At 47.7% G+C, this 19,080-nt stretch overlaps 1 protein-coding gene across 1 annotated transcript in view; it reads left to right on the top strand.

Moving 5' to 3' along the window:
- Positions 1-19,080, top strand: part of LOC130405687 (titin-like) — a 172,367-nt gene that overhangs the window by 150,763 nt on the left and 2,524 nt on the right. Inside the window, exons 191-214 of the mRNA XM_056610858.1 lie at positions 95-782; positions 955-1,219; positions 1,330-1,656; positions 4,112-4,396; positions 4,507-4,806; positions 5,062-5,364; positions 6,213-6,488; positions 6,577-6,876; positions 6,964-7,266; positions 7,369-7,668; positions 7,864-8,151; positions 8,260-8,562; positions 9,003-9,305; positions 9,484-9,789; positions 9,876-10,163; positions 10,365-10,655; positions 10,910-11,197; positions 11,318-11,905; positions 12,009-12,113; positions 12,317-12,514; positions 12,658-12,954; positions 13,104-13,688; positions 13,789-14,091; positions 14,223-19,078. Coding sequence (XP_056466833.1) covers positions 95-782; positions 955-1,219; positions 1,330-1,656; positions 4,112-4,396; positions 4,507-4,806; positions 5,062-5,364; positions 6,213-6,488; positions 6,577-6,876; positions 6,964-7,266; positions 7,369-7,668; positions 7,864-8,151; positions 8,260-8,562; positions 9,003-9,305; positions 9,484-9,789; positions 9,876-10,163; positions 10,365-10,655; positions 10,910-11,197; positions 11,318-11,905; positions 12,009-12,113; positions 12,317-12,514; positions 12,658-12,954; positions 13,104-13,688; positions 13,789-14,091; positions 14,223-19,078 — 12,346 coding nt within the window. The remainder of the gene's footprint in view (positions 1-94; positions 783-954; positions 1,220-1,329; positions 1,657-4,111; positions 4,397-4,506; positions 4,807-5,061; positions 5,365-6,212; positions 6,489-6,576; positions 6,877-6,963; positions 7,267-7,368; positions 7,669-7,863; positions 8,152-8,259; positions 8,563-9,002; positions 9,306-9,483; positions 9,790-9,875; positions 10,164-10,364; positions 10,656-10,909; positions 11,198-11,317; positions 11,906-12,008; positions 12,114-12,316; positions 12,515-12,657; positions 12,955-13,103; positions 13,689-13,788; positions 14,092-14,222; positions 19,079-19,080) is intronic.

Raw genomic sequence — 19,080 nt, forward strand, 5'->3', positions numbered from 1 at the left:
GGCTGTTTTAACTATATACAGGTTTAGCCTAATCTAATGTCTTATTTATGTTTATGATTTTATAACGTGTCTGATTGATTCTTTTTTTATTTAGGGTGCAGACAGTCAATGAGGGTGGAGAGAGTGACTGGGTGAAGCTCTGTGATATATTGGTGAGGGAAGAGATCCAGAAGCCAGTGATCGACCTGAAGCAGGTAGGATCAGTGACTGTGAAGGCTGGAGAGTCTGTCAGGATGGAGGCTGGCCTGAGAGGAAAGCCCCAACCAGAGGTCAAGTGGGTCAAGGACAAAGCAACAGGAGACAACCCCAGAATGAGCTACGAGACAGGTGCCGACTACTCCAAGTTCCTCTTGACAAAGTCGAAACGTACAGACACCGGCAAGTATGTGGTCAGTGCCACCAACTCAGCTGGCACCTTCACAGCATATGCTAACATCAACGTGTTGGACATCCCCGGGCCTGTAAGGAACCTCAGGGTTACTGGGATTGGAGCTGACAAGTGCAGGGTGATCTGGGACAATCCTGAGGACGACGGTGGATGTGAGGTGGACAGCTTCATTCTGGAGAAGTGTGAGACCAGAAGAATGGTCTGGTCTACATACTCTGCCTCTGTGGTAACTCCTTACTGCAACGTTACCCGCCTGGTGGAGGGCAATGAGTACATCTTCAGAGTGAGAGCTGAGAACAAGATGGGTACAGGACCAGCCATAGAGAGCAAGCCTGTCACGGTCAAGACCCAGTTCAACAAACCTGGACCTCCCGAGGCCCCTGAGGTCTCAAAGGTAAGATAACTCATCCCTGTTGTAGAGTCTTTACAGGGTAGGGATGCCGAAGGGAACTCACAAAACATTTTTGTTTAACACTGCAAAAGTAAAACACTTTCCAGTTTTCATCAATGATACCATAATGCTACTCATAAATAGTGGGACTGACAGCTGTGTGCTTCTCTTCAAGGTTGGCAAAGAGGAGATGACTGTTGTCTGGGCTCCCCCAGAGAACGATGGAGGAAAGTCGATCACCGGCTACATCCTGGAGAGGAAGGAGAAGAGAGCTGTGCGCTGGGTTCCCTGCACCAAGAGTACAATCACAGAGAGACGCATGAAGGTGACCAACCTCATCCCCAACCATGAGTATCAGTTCAGGGTCAGGGCTGAGAACGAGGTGGGCCTGGGAGAGCCCAGCAAGCCCTGCAGACCCGTGGCTGCCAAAGATCCAATCGGTGGGTATTCAATGAGAAAAACATCGATAAGTTATTACCTGTATATTGCATTTATTATCTTGACAAATGTATTATGAATAATGATAATCTATTATATTATCTGTACACAGAGCCCCCGGGCCCCCCTGCATTCCTGAAGGTGGCCGACAGCACCAAGACCTCCATCACTCTGAGCTGGTCCAGACCTGTGTACGATGGTGGTGCTCCCATCATCAACTACAGCCTGGACCTGAGGTTGAAGACCGATGCCGACCCAGAGAATCCCTCTGTGGGCTGGAAGAGGATCGACACCCACGGCCCACTGGTCCTCACAGAGTTCACCATCGGACAGCTGGACGAGAAGCTGGAGTATGACTTTAAGGTGTCTGCGCAGAACCAGATGGGCTGGGGACGCCATGCTTACCTGAGGGAAGCTGCCTCCCCTAAAGAGATCCTGGGTGAGACTTTTGTTCATTTGCGCTATCACAATTTCCTGCAAATATTGTTGCACAATTGTTATTGATGGATGAGAAGATATGACCTGGCTCTTAAAGGCCTACCTGCAGGTTAACCGGAAGTTTTGATTAATGGGTACATAAAGCACTCAAAATATGTATATCATTCATAAAATGTCTCCAAAATAGTGTTAAAGTCCAGTTTTTCTCGTTTTTGGCAGTAACAGGTATTTTCTAACGCCATTCGGCGATTACGTCACGTTGGGGAGACGTGGTGGAAGGTAGCCTCAGCCTAGTACTTGAACTATGGCATCTAAGAGGTGGCAAGAACCACAAATAACATGTATGATGGCCAGTGTTGGTAATAACGCAGTTTAAAAGAACGGCGTTAGGTAACGCCGTTATTTCTTCAGTAACGGGGTAATCTAACTAATTACTAATTCCGTCGTTACAACGCCGTTACTGTTACTGTACGAAAAATGCAATGCGTTACTATGAATTGATTGAATAAACTGCGTAATCCGAACGAACCCCTGGCTCCAAACAGAAACTGCTAGTGAGGAGACTGGGTGGGTTAACAACGAGATAAGTGATTATGATTGGCTAAGGCAGAGTAATGATTCATGGTAGCCAATTTGAGCCAGTGTTTTTACACACAAGCCAGGACACGCGCGCCACACACACAGGCAAACGCACACACCAAACAGATTCGATGAAGCAGCAGAAATGGCAAGTCCGGAGCAATCCGATGAAAGGTTGGCATTTTCTGTAGTATTCGGCAGATGTTCCACAGCCTTTTCAACCAAGCAAATGGAAATTCAGGCCCCATCCACACTATCCCGGGTAAATGTAAAAACGCAAATCCGCAATGAAAATGATCTCCGTCCACACTATCGTTTTCATATCGTTTTCGGAATGTTTTGCATCCATGTTCCACACTGAAATTATTTTGATAAACAGTTGTGTCATGGTTACGTAGCTCCGCCACGCCTCTCTGTTTAGATTACAGGCGCACGATCAGCTGATATTTACAGTTCAGTGATTCCCCCAGTACTGTGCGGTTAAGGCGGCCGCCTTAACAACAATAGGGCCCCGCCTTGACTACCAATGTATATAAAAAAATAATGTATATATTTTTTTTATTAAATATTTCTTAATTGCTATGCATTAACAAAGTAGAAAACTCTCGTAGGTAAAGAAAACATACTTCCATCAGGTGTAAAAAATAAAGATCAATAATGCATCAGTAATACTGGTAAGGCTTTTTGAATGGAATTGACCCCCCCCCCCCCGCTCCGGGACCACCTTGACTAAGACATTTTCTGGGGGAAACACTGCAGTTGATCAGCTGGTTAATCATTTTCGACCCGGTCTTGTCCAGAAACGCCAAGAACATCAAGTGCAGCGCTTGCCTCCAGCGTTGGAGCGATGAATATGTTTGAGCCAATATGTCAAGTTGTTTCTGGAGATAAATTAGCTAAACCAGCTTGTGGCAGTGTCATGGCAACCGAACGTCTTCGTTTCTGAAAGCCTCTGTCTACCCTGTCCCAACTACCACACGAACCCAGCGTTCTCACATTTATCCACCTCAGCGATCGTTTTCGAAAAGCATCGTTTTCGGTGTCGGAGTTCTCAGTTTTAGTGTGGACGGAAGGGATAAACTGATAAATATTTATGCGTTTGTAGATTTACCCGGGTTAGTGTCGACGGGGCCTCAGTTGGAAGCATATCAGGGCCTTGATTGCAGTTCAACCATTTAACACATTAAGGCCAAGTGAAAACTGCTTAGAAAAATCCAGATTCTTTGACATATAGCAACTTTCTTTTTTTCAAAGTAACGCAAATAGTTACTTTCCCTGGTAACTAGTTACTTTTATTATAGAGTAATTCAGTTACTAACTCAGTTACTTTTTGGAACAAGTAGTGAGTAACTATAACTAATTACTTTTTTAAAGTAACGTTTCTAACACTGATGATGGCCCACAGCCGTATAATTTCGAACCTGTCAGACGTGAGAGGGCGAATGAGGAATTGCCGAGATCTGATGGCGGTCCAAGCCAATTAAATGCATGGTCAGAGGAGAATGAGTGGAGAGTTTCTATCATTTAGCAAAGCAGCAACGAGCGCTGGAGCTAGTCAATGAACAGCAGTGTATACAATAACAACACTTTTATTAATGTCAGTGAATTGCACCGACTGAAAGTCAACGATATCTTTATATCTAGTGACAGCGATTATGTCGTTCAGATAAGTTCCGGTAAACTTAGTCAGAAGATCTAGAAATAGGAGGCATAATGCTAGCTATGGGCTAACTTGCCAGTCCCACCTGTGAAATCCCCCCAGAAAATCCCAAATTAAATCTTACCCCAATCAGATTTCCGATTAGTTATTCCACGTTTGGATGGTAGCCTACTAGCTCCAGTAACAACATCTTTGCCTTTAATGTGTTTCATGACAGAGGCCCCAGAGATCGACCTGGACGCCAGTCTAAGGAAGGGCTTGTCTGTCAGGGCCGGCTGTCCCATCAGGCTGTTTGCTGTCACCAGAGGCCGACCTGCACCAAAGGTGACCTGGAAGCGCATGGGTGTGGACAACGTGGTCCGCAGGGGTCACGTTGATCAGGTGGACTCCATGTCCTTCCTGGTCATTCCTGAGAGCACCAGAGAGGATTCTGGAAGATACTCTCTGTCCCTCTCCAATTCTTCTGGAGAGAAGGCTGTGTTCGTCCGTGTCAAAGTCCTTGGTAAGAAACAGTGTTTTATTGATTCTAGAGCTGTTGTAAAATACAACTATAAACACCTCTACAGCAGTGTTAACTGCTCCTTCACGGACCATGTATTGTGTGATTGACAGATACTCCTGGACCTGTTGGCGGTCTGGACGCTACTAATGTCACCAAGACGACAGCTCAGCTATCCTGGCTTCCTCCGGAGAATGATGGCGGCAGTCAGATCCTCAATTACATTGTGGAGAAGCGTGAGGTGGACAGGAAGACCTGGAACAAGTGCAGCGAGGATCTGAAGAAGACCAGCTTCAAGGTCACCAATATGAGCCCTGGCATGGATTACTACTTCAGAGTCATGGCCTGCAACAAGTACGGCATCGGACTCCCTCAGGATTCCCCTAGGTCGTACCTGGCTGTGGACCCCATCAGTAAGTCTGCCACTGCTCAGGGAGCGTGGAAACTATGCTTTCACATGTTTCTTTTAATGTTTCTAAGATGTGGCCAAAGACAATTGGAAAAAACTGTCAAAAAAAAACATTTCAATTTATATATTTTAAATGAGAGAAAGCCAACTCTTTCACATTATTTTTTCACTGGCTAATTATTTACAAATAGTTTTTGATGAGTGTAGTCTTAAACATAACTTGAATTCCTCTGTTCCTAATCATGATCCATGTCAACAGGTGAACCCGACCCACCTAAGAAGATGGAAGTGTTGGAAATCACCAAGAACAGTGCCACACTGGGCTGGCTGAAGCCCCTCCGAGACGGAGGAGCCAAGATTAACGGCTATGTGGTGGACTACCAGGAAGATGGCTCTGCCGAGGGCAAGTGGACCCCATACTCTGTGGTCAAAGACATGACCATTGTTGTGGTTGGGCTGAAGGAGGGAACCAAGTACAAGTTCAGGGTCGCTGCCAGGAACTCAGTGGGCGTCAGCCTGGCCCGAGAGGCGGAGGGCGTGTTTGAAGTCAAGGAGCAGCTCAGTGAGTTCACATGCACTTCTCGCACAAACCTCACCTGCACACTACATACACGGTAAAAAGGCACACCATTACAAAAATATGACATGCAAAATCTTCATCTTGGCCCGTGAGATCAGGTTTAACCTCTTCATCCAGAGTCTGCATGGAGTCCCCTCCCCCCAAATGCAAAGGCCTTGTAAGGCATCTGAACAAATGAGAAAGCATTCTTGTGACACAGCCCTAGCCCTGATTCTCTTTTACTTTATCATAACCATTGTTACCTACGATGGAGGAAAGTCCATCAACGGCATCAGCAACAGCTCAAAGTTGTGTTTAATCTGATAAAACCACCATCAACTGATAATCCAGTGTCCAGGCACCATTTGGAAACCACACATGGTGTTGACAATCAATGTATAGGAGTTTCACACGAAGCATCGACATCGCCATTGATTAGAACACATGATCTTGTCTTATCACATAATTCTTTAATTAGTTTGCATTGGATTTGTTGTTTTCACTATTTTAAAAAATTGAATCCTAGACGTACCTCTCTGTATTCTATCTCTACATTAACCCAGGTACTCATAAGATGCTATGCTATGGCCCTTGCAGGGTTACCAAAATATATTTATTCACTAAATGTATTTCAGAAAGAAATTAAATCTTCCATTGATGATGTGTTTTATTTACTTGCACAATTTCACTGGTTATCTTTTGTTGGTATCAAGATTACTTATTATAGCTGTTGCAGTAGGGAGACTCTATTAACAATGGGCATTTTATTCTTCAGAAAAATACGAGGAAGCCAAGGGATGACGAGGTTAAAGGAACAGGGCTGTAACTTTTTCTTCCCTTTCTGTAACCAGTGGCCCCTAAGATCATCATGCAGGACATTGTGACAGTGAGGGCTGGATCTAAGATGGTGGTTGAAGCCATCGTGGCTGGGAAACCGGCTCCATTCTGCAAATGGAAACAAGGGAGCGAGGACATCCTGACCTCAGACCGCCTGTCAGTGGTGAAGACTCTGACCACCTGCACTTTGTCCATCAAGAATGTAACCAGGGCTGACAGTGGCTACTACAGCCTGTCTGCTGTAAACAGCACATCCAGCATCAACCAGATCATCAAAGTGGTGGTCATGGGTCAGTAGTACCCATAACTATAAGTCTCAGTCTGGTATATTTGAGTGTTAGCAGGTGATTTAACCGGCTTTCCCTCTGTTCTTCCCAGACATCCCTGGTCCGCCCGAAGGACCCCTGGAGGTCACAGAGCTGGACATGGATGCCTGCACCCTGCTCTGGAACCCTCCACAGGAGGACGGAGGCAGCAACATTACCAACTACATCATTGAAAAGTGTGATGTGAGCCAGGGAGACTGGCTCACCGCCTCCATCGCCTGCACCAAATGCAGTTTCCGTGTAGTCAAACTCACCCCTGGGAAAGAGTATGCCTTCCGTGTTCGCGCTGAGAACCGCCTCGGCATCTCCCAGCCCATCTATTCAGAGAAGACCATCGCCAGATATCCTTTCGGTGAGTTGTTTATTTGGTCTTCCTAATAATAATAATTCTGTACAAATTATTGAAAGGTATATATTATACTGTTGTCTTATTTCCCAGATCCTCCAAGTGAGCCCAGAAGCTTCCAGGTCAATAAGATCAACAAGGATTTTGTCATTGTGTCCTGGGAGAAGCCCAGCAGCGACGGGGGCAGCCCCATCACCGGCTACTGCATCGAGAGGAAGGAGAGGAACAGCCTGCTCTGGGCCAAGGCCAATGAATCGGTGGTGAAATCCACCCAGTATACCTGCTTTGGCCTTATCGAGGGCCTGGAGTACACCTTCAGAGTGTCTGCCATCAACCAGGCTGGACAGGGCTTGCCCTGCAAACCATCCGACTTCATTACAGCCAGGACAGCCGTCGGTATGCACTAGCCCTGTGTGAAAGGGGCATTCCCCTATTTGTTCATCTGCTGTGGTGTCTTAGGGCTTATGAAATATATCTGTATCTCTTTGTTCCCTCCAGACCCACCAGGTAAACCAGAGCCCATGGACGTCACCAAGACCACCGTCTCGTTGGTCTGGAGCCGTTCAAGAAACGACGGAGGCAGCAAGCTGATTGGCTACTACGTGGAGTACTGCAAGATGCCTGAGGATAAGTGGACGCGCTGCAATGCTAACTGCATGAACATCCAGACAGAGGACTACGTAGTGACTGGCCTGCAGGAGGGACAGCAGTACCTGTTCCGCATCATCGCCAAGACAGCCATCAACATCAGCCAACCCTCGGAGCTGTCCGACCCCATCCCAGTGTTTGCAGAGAATGGTACGCTGTCATCACTTCCTGCTGTTTGGTGCAGGCAGTTTTTTTTATGGTTTAATATAAGTGATTTTATAAGGAAACTTATTTTGTGAGTGTGTTTGAATCATTAAAAAAAATATTTGAAACAAAGCACTGAGATCATCTGTTACATATGCTACCTTGAACATCAATTAATGCAGTTGTTCCTCTGTCCCTTAGTTACCCCCCGTGTAGAGCTAGGTGTCAACATGAAAAACCTGATCGTGGTGAAGGCTGGAGATAACGTCTTCCTGGACGCTGAGGTATTCGGTAAGCCTCTTCCCAAGGTGAGCTGGAAGAGAGATGGGGCACCTCTCGTCCTGGCTGAAGGCATGAAAACGAGTCAGAAGAAACATGTCCACCTGCTGGAGCTCTACTCCGTCGCCAGGAAGGAGTCTGGGGACTACACCATCACTGCTGAGAATATCAATGGCTCCAAGTATGCCACAATCAAGGTCAAGGTGTTAGGTACGATCTCCCCCCTATCGCGACAACATTGGCTGACTTACTAGCACCAAGTACTATGAACTTGATCAGGGTTAAATGTATACTTAAATGATTTGGGTCTCCCTTCAGACAAACCAGGTCCTCCCGCCTCGGTGAGGATCGGGAAGGTGTTTTCTGACCACGTGCGGCTCCGCTGGGAGCCGCCCCTAGCCGACGGTGGTTCTGAGATCACCAACTACATCATCGACAAGAGGGAGACCAGCAGGGCCAACTGGGCGCTGGTCAGCTCCAACATCCACGGCCACTCCACCGACAGCAACGTGGAGAAACTTATCGAGGGCCACGAGTATGAGTTCCGAGTCAGTGCTGAGAACCAGTATGGTGTGGGAGACACCGTCATGGCCGGCCCCGTCATGGTCAAGAACCCATACGGTAATAACATGCATAACTAATGCTCTCAAGAGATATGCACCATTAGAGATGATGTTTGCGGATAGAGAGACAGCTGTTAAATAGGGTGTAGGGATAGAATGTACATCTGTTGGATAGGGTGTAGGGATAGACTGCCTAGAGGTACAGCTGTTAGGATGTATGGATAGAGTGTACAGCTGTTATGATGTCGGTGATACAATGTAAAACTAAAGGGTTTAGAGATAGACTGTACAGCTGTTCAGGTGTAGGGATAGACTGTTCAGCTGTTAGGGTGTAGGGATAGACTGTACAGCTGTTAGATAGAGTGTAGGGATAGGCTGTACAGCTGTAAGATAGAGTCTATGGTGAGATTGTACAGCTGTGAGATAGGATTTAGGGATACACGCTCAGCTCTTGGATCATCTGCTGATGCCCTCCTGGTTGTGTTTCTCTCCCTCCAGATGTACCAGGTCCATGTGAGCCCCCAATCATCACTAACATCACCAAGGACTCCATGACGGTCAGCTGGAAGGTCCCTGCCATCGACGGCAAGGCCACCATCCTGGGATACATGTTAGAGAAACGTGAGGCCACGGAGCTGACCTGGGCCAAGGTTAACCGCAGACCTGTAATCGACCGGACCATCAAGGCTGTCCAGCTGACCGAAGGGTCAGAGTACGAGTTCAGAGTCATTGCCATGAACAAAGCCGGCCTTGGAAAACCCAGTGATGCCTCTAATGCCGCCCTGGCTGTTGACCCTGTCTGTAAGTCCAATAGTTTGCCCTTAATTATACCCTTTTACAATTGTGTCTTCTGCATGACAATTCATTATAATTTATATTATGAGTAGTAGTAGTGGACTTGTCGTGCTAGTGATAGATAGCAGTACCATATATTGGTCAACATAATTCATATCAATGTAATCCCCCCTGCCTATTCTAGATCCTCCTGGCCCCCCTGCCTTCCCCAAGGTGTTTGATTCCACCAAGAATTCCATCAGTTTGACTTGGACCAAACCAGCTTACGATGGGGGTTGTGAGATCATTGGATACCTGGTAGAGTGCAAGCGTGCTGAGGCTGAGGACTGGACCAAGTGCAATGTTCCCAAAAAGCTCCAGGCCACTAAGTTCCTGATGACTGGCCTGTTGGACAGCACTGAGTACCAGTTCAGAGTGACAGCTGTTAACAAGATTGGATACAGCGAGCCCAGCGAGGTCCCAGGGAACCACATGCCAAAGGACATCCTCAGTAAGTTAAATTGCCTTTTGATCAGCGTCAGCAAATGGTTGTAGGCTCTATGCTCTAATAAGAGGACACTGTGCTCTGTCCTGCAGTCGCTCCAGAGGCTGAACTGGACGCTGACCTGCGTAAAGCCTTGGTCCTGAGAGCTGGCGTCACCATGAGGCTCTATGTTCCCCTGAGAGGACGACCCGCCCCAAAGGTCACCTGGACCAAGGTTGGTGCCAATCTGAAGGACAGGCAGGGGGTTCTCATCAAGACCTCTGAGTGGGACACGCTGCTGATGATTGAAGACGTCACCAGATATGACGCCGGGAAGTACGTCTTGTCCCTGGAAAACAGCAGCGGCTCAAAGAGCTACACTATCATCGTCAAGGTCCTCGGTAAGAGCAATTCATTAAACTATTAGAGGCTACAAACTATTCGACTGATGGTTTCTAAATACAATTATTTAACTGCAAGATGAAGACATGAAACTTTTTGAAGGTCTTCAAGCTATTCTGACTTGTAGGGTATAACACCCCCTAAGCATATTTCTCACTGTTCAGTTAAAAGGACATAGCATAAACATGTTCCTCTCTTAGCAACTCCTGGACCTCCAGCCAACCTGGTTGTCAAGGAGACATCTAAAAGCCATGCCTTCATCACCTGGGAACCCCCTCTGATCGATGGTGGAAGCCCAGTGAAGAGCTACATTGTGGAAAAGCGTTTGGCAGAGAGAAAGGCGTGGACCTGTGTTGCTACAGAATGTCCAAAGACCTCGTTCAGGATCACTAACCTGGAAGGGGGGCAGGCCTACTGCTTCAGGGTTCTAGCGGAGAATGTCTACGGCATCGGAGAGGGCTGTGAGACGGCCGGCTCTGTCAGAGCCTCAGGTAGAACCACACGGATCACTTTGGTTTAGTGTGTTAGACTGCACACAACGCTTTTGTCAAACATGCATGTATACTTTCTTACAACAACTTAAATTGCCTTAGACTACAAATTAAAATGTGTATGGAAATTGCACAGAATATGAGCAAAATACCTTTAAATGAATGAAAATGTTTAATATGAAATGGGTCAGTAATTATAATGATCACCACCTGGCTAGATATCTGATGCTTGTCCTATAATTACCTTGCCTCAGAACAACCTGGCCCGGTATCAGAATTCAAGCCTCAGAAGCTTACCAAAGACTGTGTGACCCTGGGCTGGAAGAGGCCCATCAGCGATGGAGGTAGCCACATAACCTCCTACATCTTGGAGCAGAGTGAGGGGGAGGAGAAGTGGAAACTGCTGGAGCAGGGGAAGAACATGAGCCACACCCTGGGCGAGCTGACGGAGGGTAAGGAGTACTCCTTTAGAGTCAAGGCTCTCAATGAATCTGGAGAAGGACCCCCCATTGAGCTGACCATTGTGGCCAAAGACCAGATTGGTAAGTTCATCTTGGTTCGCCTAAACCTTATTTTAGGAATTATTGTTGATGAGTCATTTCAGATGATATTCAGTCTTTCTTCTGTTTATTACATTGCTCTGTGTTCCTCTTGACTTCCAGTTCCACCCAGCTTCGACTTGAGTGGTCTGCATGATCTGACCTACGTGGCCAAGGAGGGCAGCACAGTGCGCATCAACATCCCTCTGATGGGCATCCCGTATCCTGCGGCAACCTGGAAAAAGGGAGATGTTGGCCTGGGAGACACCGGCCGGATGTGTGTGGAGGCGTCTCAGGGCCTCACTACCCTGCTCATCAGAGACTGCCAGAGGGCCGATGCCGACACCATCAAAATCACAGCCAGGAACTCAGCCGGCTCCAAGGACTGCCAGTTCAGCCTGAAGGTGGTGGGCCGGCCAGGGATCTGCACGGGACCCATCAAGTTTGACGAAATCACGGCAGACGGAATCAACCTGGAGTGGGGTCCGCCCACGGACGACGGGGGTGCAGAAGTGTCCAACTACATCGTAGAGAAGAGGAGGACCACGGACAGCAAGTGGGCCACGGTGGCCTCGGCTACTCAGAAGAACACCATTAGGGTGATCAGGCTCCATGATGGGATAGAGTACATCTTCAGAGTGTTTGCAGAGAACAAATATGGAGTTGGGGAGTATCTGAGATCAGATCCAGTCATTGCCATGCATCCATTCAGTGAGTTACTTTTGATCCAACATGATCTTCAACCAATGTATTTACATTAGGATGGCTGTTATGATGTTCTTAATGTTGCCCTCCTTCTTTGCCTGGTCTGTAGATGTTCCCGAAGCTCCTGCGCCTCCAGAGATCGTCAGCATCCGTCACGAGTCTGCCACCCTGAACTGGAATGATCCAAAAGACTCTGGGGGCTCCCCAATAACTGGTAACATGAGATAACTATTCATTATTAGCTGATGTATATAATAATTAATTTAGTAGATGGAACAACATGCATGAACTTTGTGTGTGTGTGTGTGTGTGTGTGTGTGTGTGTGTGTGTGTGTGTGTGTGTGTGTGTGTGTGTGTGTGTGTGTGTGTGTGTGTGTGTGTGTGTGTGTGTGTGTGTGTCTGTGTGTGTGTGTGTAGGATACCATGTTGAGTTTAAAGAGAGGAACAGTTTGATGTGGAAGAGGGCCAGCAAGACTCCTCTGAGGGTGAAGGAGTGCAGGGTTACCAGCCTCATCGAGGGGCTGGAGTACGAGTTCCGGGTCATGGCCATGAACATGGCTGGGCTGGGTAAAGCCAGCAGGGCCACTGAAGCTGTGGTTGCCCTGGATCCTATCGGTAAGTTCACTACTTATGCTAGAAGGTTACTATATTTGATTTTTAGAGTTTTTAGCGACCCAGATTCCAATCTGTGGTACAGGCACAGATGCCCCTAAAAAGGTTTAAAAGAATGCTGATGGATATGTGATTGTTCCCATCAGATCCTCCGGGCAAGCCTGATGTGATCAACGTCACAAGGTGCTCTGTGACTCTGATGTGGACAGCGCCCAAGTACGACGGGGGACACAAGTTGACGGGGTACATGGTAGAGAAATTAGAGGCCGGAACCAAGGCCTGGGCCAAGGCCAACCACGTCAACATCCAGAGCTGTGCCTTCACTGTTACAGACCTAACAGAGGGAGCTCAGTACGAGTTCAGGATCAGGGCTAGGAATGCTGCTGGAACCATCAGCAACGCCTCCGAACCCACAGAACTGCTCACCTGCAAGGATGAATATGGTAGGAGAGAGAGCATCGACATTCATAGTGTAAATAATGCATGGACACATCCTAATGAGACAGCAGCTCGATATATGGAATTTCAATTTGTAGTGTTAACAATACATGGTTACACAGTTATAATGTTGCTATTCTTCTCTCTGCTACAGAACCTCCATCAATCACCATCGACCCAGAGATGAAAGATATTTCTGTGAGGGCTGGCGACACAATTGTCATCACTGCCTCGAAGATCCTTGGTAAACCACCACCCACCGCTGTGTGGTCCAAGGCTGGTCGCGAGTTCAAGAACTCTGACATTGTCAGCATCACCAGCACCCCGACCTCCTCTACCATGTCCATCAAGTACGCAAGTAGGAAGAACACTGGAGAATACACCATCACCGCCAGCAACCCCTTCGGCATCAAGGAAGACCACATCAAGGTCAAAGTTCTTGACATCCCCGGACCTCCAGGCCCAATTAAGGCCAGCAACATTTCAGCTGAGAAGTGTACCCTGACTTGGCTTCCCCCTGATGAGGATGGAGGATCCTCCATTAAATGCTATGTCCTCGAGAAGCGAGAGACTAGCCGCCTGCTGTGGACCAAGCTAGCCGAAGATGTCATGGATTGCAGATTTGTAGCAACCAAGCTGATCAAGGGCAACGAGTACATCTTCAGAGTGTCTGCTGTAAACCAGTATGGAACTGGAGACTCTGTGCAGTCTGGCCCCATCAAAATGACTGACAGTTACCGTAAGTATAAACTAGAACGCTTGTTTAAATGCTACATAAGGACTTGTGATTTTTGTATGTTTCTATCAACTCAGTAATAATTATTTTGTTCTTCCTCCAGGTGCACCCGGTCCACCATCGACGCCAGAGGTTGATAACATCACCCGAAACTCAGTCACCATTTCTTGGAAGAGACCAATCGTGGATGGAGGAAGTGACATCAGAGGTTATTCTGTTGAAAGGAAGGAGAGGAAAGGAATGCGCTGGGTGAGAGCATCTAAGAGGACGGTCCCTGACTTGCGTTTCAAGGTGCAAGGTTTGAGTGAGGGAGTCGAGTACGAGTTCAGAGTGACTGCAGAGAACAAGGCTGGCTTCGGGGAACCCAGTGAGCCTTCTCACCCAGCTATGACCAAGGATATCGTATGTAAGTAAAGCCTACATCAACACCATGTCATCATGTCTCAAACTGTTACCTAATATACCAAAATATAATATACCAGTAGTTATTTTAAATTTATTCTAAATTATACTAAATACATTTTTACTTCACAACAGATCCACCTGGTCCTCCATCCAACCCAAGAATCACAGACACAACCAGAACTACGGCCACATTCAGCTGGGGTCACCCTCATTATGACGGAGGTCTGAATGTGGATGGATACATAGTTGAGTACAAAAAGGAGGGACACGATGACTGGGAAAAAGCAACACAGACGCTTCTTCGAATCACAGGATATGTTATCGGCAACCTTGAAAAGGGAGGAAAGTACCACTTCAGAGTCAGAGCTGAGAACACGGAGGGTGTCGGAGAACCTGCAGAAATTGAGAAGGTGATAGATCTTATCGATCAGGAATCCCTACCAGACTTTGAGCTTGATGCTGAGCTGAGAAGAACCCTGGTGGTCAGGTGTCGGGCCTCCATACGCCTGTTTGTTCCAATCAAGGGACGTCCCATACCGGATGTGACCTGGAGTAAAGATGACACCAACCTGAAGATGCGAGCTCACATTGACACAACAGAGTCCTTTACACTGCTTGTCATTCCTGACTGCACCAGATATGATGCTGGCAAATATAACCTCTGCCTGGAAAATGTTGCTGGAAAGAAGACTGGCTTTATAAACGTCAAGGTTCTGGACACACCTGGACCACCAATCAACCTCCAACCCAGAGAGATCACCAAGGGCAGCATCACCTTACAATGGGAATTCCCAATCATCGATGGTGGATCTAAGATTCACAACTACATCATTGAGAAGAGAGAGGCTACCAAGAAAGCCTACACAGTTCTAAGCACTAAATGGCAGAAATGTTCCTTCAAGATCCCTGATTTGGAAGAGGGTGCTTACTACTACTTCCGTGTGTCTGCTGAAAACGACCTTGGAGTGGGAGAGCCTGCTGAAACCCCCGAGCCCATCCGGGTGTCTGAGGCCCCCTCGGCTCCTGAGGATCTATATGTCACTGATGTTTCTTCAGACAGTGCTAGCCTGGCCTGGGCCAAACCCCTGCATGACGGTGGGACCTTGATCACAGGATACGTAATTGAAGCCCAGAAGAAGGACACAGACCAATGGGTCCATGTGGCTGCCATCAAGGCCCTGGACTACGTCGTCACAGATCTGACTGAGGGCGCAGAATATATCTTCCGCATTATGGCGGTTAATGCATCAGGCAGAAGCGATCCTCGTGAAAGCAGGCCAGCCATTATTAAAGAACAGACAAGTGCACCATCATTTGACATGCGTGGCGTCTACCAGAAGATTGTGATTGCTAAGGCTGGGGACAGAGTCAAGGTGGAGATCCCAGTGCTTGGCAAACCTAGACCTGTGGTATCCTGGAAGAAGGAAGACACATCCTTGAAGGAGACACAGAGGATCAACACAGAAACCACAACTACCTCCACAATACTCAATATTAGTGAAATCAAGAGGACAGATGGAGGCCAGTATTCCATCACAGGAAAGAACCTATTGGGCACTGTCACTGAAACCATCACAGTCCTTGTTCATGACATTCCTGGGCCTCCCACTGGACCCATCAAGATAGAAGAGGTATCATGTGATTATGTTCTGCTGTCCTGGGAGGGACCAGAGAACGATGGAGGGGTTCCCATCAACAACTACATTGTTGAGATGAGGGAGACTATCGGCACTTCCTGGATGGAGCTGGCTGCTACAGTTATTCGGACCACATTCAAAGCAGCCCGCCTGACAACAGGAGTACAGTATCAGTTCCGTGTCAAGGCCCAGAACAGATATGGTATTGGACCTTCCATTGTTTCTGAGTCGGTTGTTGCGGCGTATCCATTTGATGTTCCGGGCCAACCTGGTACACCGTCTGTAACATCTTTCAACAAGGACTCTATGACTCTGAGCTGGAATGAGCCTTCCTCAGATGGAGGCAGCCCGATCCTTGGCTACAACGTAGAGCGGAAGGAGAAGAACAGCATTCTGTGGCAAAAGATCAGCAAGGCATTGGTTGTTGGAAATATCTTCAAATCTACAGGTCTTGTCGATGGTATTGCATATGAATACCGTGTCATTGCTGAAAACATGGCTGGCTTGAGCATAGCTAGCAAGCCCTCGGAGACAATGTATGCCCTGGATCCAGTAGACCCCCCAGGCAGACCTGTGGCTCTGAACATCACCAGGCATGAAGTGACTGTTTCATGGACAAAACCGGAGGGAGACGGAGGATTCTCCATCACAGGATACCAAGTAGAAAGAAGAGAGCTCCCCAATGGACGCTGGCTTAAAGCTAATTTCAACAACATCCTGGAGACTACATACACGGTCAGTGGTCTGACTGAAGAGACCACTTATGAGTTCCGTGTGTGTGCCAGAAACTCTGCAGGAGCCGTGAGCACCCCATCTCAGCCGTCAGACGAGATCACATGCAGAGATGACATTGAGGAACCAAAGCTTGATGTTGACTCTTCCTACAGCACCACAGTTGTGGTAATGGCAGGAGAGTTGTTCAAATTGGAGGCCAACGTGAGCGGTAGACCGATCCCCTTATTGGTATGGTCCAAAGATGGTAAAGAGCTTGAGGACACAGCTAAACTGGAAATCAAGTCCTCTGACTTCCACACAACTCTGGTAGGCAAGGACTCCTTGAGAAGGGATGGTGGAGTTTTTACTCTGACAGCAAGCAACCCAGGTGGCTTTGCCAAGTTTACATTCAATGTTAAGGTGCTTGACCGACCCGGACCGCCAGACTGTCTCACAGTGTCTGACATCGCTGCTGAAAAGTGTGTTCTCAACTGGCTTCATCCCCCTCATGATGGAGGTGCTAAGATCGAGTACTTTATCATTCAGAAGCGCGAGACTAGTAGGCTTGCCTGGACCAATGTGGCTACAGACCTTGAAGCCAATAGATTCAAGATTACAAAGCTTCTGAAGGGCAATGAGTATGTATTTAGGGTCATGGCCGTAAACAAGTATGGCGTTGGTGAGCCTGCAGAAACACAAGCTGTTATTTGTGTCAACCCCTACGTTGCTGCTGACCAACCCCAACAGCCCGAAGTGACTACCATCACCAAGGACTCAATGGTGGTCTGCTGGGAGCGCCCCGAACATGATGGAGGTAGCAGCATCAACACCTACATTGTGGAGAGGAGAGATAAGACTGGCTTACGCTGGGTGAAATGCAACAAGAGGACAGTATCAGACCTCAGATTCAAGGTTTCCGGCCTTACACCCGGGCATGAATATGAATTCAGAATTCTAGCTGAAAACAATGCTGGTTTGAGCCAACCTAGTCAATCAAGTCCATTTTACAAAGCCATCGACACCATTTTCCAGCCAGGACCCCCTGGCAACCCCAGAGTGTTGGACACCACCAAGTCCTCTGTCACTGTTGCCTGGAACAAGCCTGTGTATGATGGTGGTTCAGAAATCACTGGCTACATTGTGGAGACTTGCCTTCCTGAGGAAGATGAATGGACTATCCACACTCCAAAGAAAGGGTGGACTGCCACCTCTTTTACGATCACCAGCCTGAAGGAAAACCAGGAATATAAAATCAACATTTGTGCCACTAACAGTGAGGGTGTAGGAGAACCCACAACTGTGCCTGGTACTGCCAAATCCGAGGACAGGCTGCTTCCTCCAGAGATTGAGCTTGGAGCAGAGCTCCGTAAGGTGGTCTGCATCAGGGCCTGCAGCACCCTCAGGTTGTTTGTCCCCATCAAGGGAAGACCAGCGCCTGAAGTTAAATGGTCCAGAGAGCATGGGGAATCCCTGGATAAGGCCATCATTGAAATTACTCCTTCCTTCACCACTCTCCAAGTGGAGACAGTGGACAGGTTTGATGGAGGTAAATATATGGTTACTGTTGAGAACGCCTCAGGAAGCAGGACCGCCTATGTGAACGTCAGAGTGTTGGATACTCCTGGAGCACCTCAGAATCTAGTGTTTAAAGAGGTCACCAGAGATTCAGTCTCCCTTGTGTGGGATGCTCCCCTTATTGATGGTGGCTCCAGAATTCGCAACTACATTGTTGAGAAGAGAGAGTCCAACAGGAAGGCCTACTCAACAGTCTGTGCAAGCTGTCACAAATCCAGCTGGAAAGTTGGAGATCTGGAGGAAGGAAAACTTTACTTCTTTAGAATTTTGGCTGAAAATGAGTATGGCGTCGGTCTCCCAGTAGAGACTATGGAACCAGTTAAAGCATCAGAGAAGCCTCTGCCACCAGGAAAGGTATCCCTCCTGGATGTCACAGGCACAAGCGTCACTCTTTCATGGGAGAAACCTGAGCATGATGGAGGCAGCAGGATAACAGGTTACATTGTTGAGATGCAGGGTAAAGGCAGTGACAAATGGACCCAAGTTATGGTCTCCAAGTCCAATCAGACAGTTGTATCTGGCTTGACTCAAGGAGAAGAGTACATGTTCCGTATCTCGTCAACCAACGAGAAGGGAATGAGTGACCCTCGTGCCCTCAGTATGCCGGTTCTGGCTAAAGATCTTGTCATTTCCCCAACCTTCAAGCTGATTTTCACCACATTCAGTGTAATGGAAGGAGATGATCTGAAGTTAGATCTACCATATGCTGCTTGTCCAAAGGCTGCGGTAACTTGGCTCAAGGATGGCGTTGCTCTTAAGGAAACAACTAGAGTCAACGCTGAAGCTTCTGAGAAGAATCTCCACATGATCATCAGGGAGGCCTGCAGAGAAGATGTAGGAACATACACGATTAAATTGAGCAACACAGCAGGAGAGGCTACTACAGACATAAGTGTTGTTGTTCTTGATAAGCCTGGTCCACCCACTGGCCCTATCAAACTGGATGAGATCACTGCTGACAGTCTGGTCTTGTCCTGGAACCCACCAGAATATGACGGAGGGTGCTCCATTAACAACTACGTTGTTGAAAAGAGAGACACATCAACCACTAACTGGCAGATTGT

The sequence above is a fragment of the Gadus chalcogrammus genome, chromosome 16 (genome assembly GCF_026213295.1).
Source record: "Gadus chalcogrammus isolate NIFS_2021 chromosome 16, NIFS_Gcha_1.0, whole genome shotgun sequence".
NCBI lineage: Eukaryota > Metazoa > Chordata > Actinopteri > Gadiformes > Gadidae > Gadus > Gadus chalcogrammus.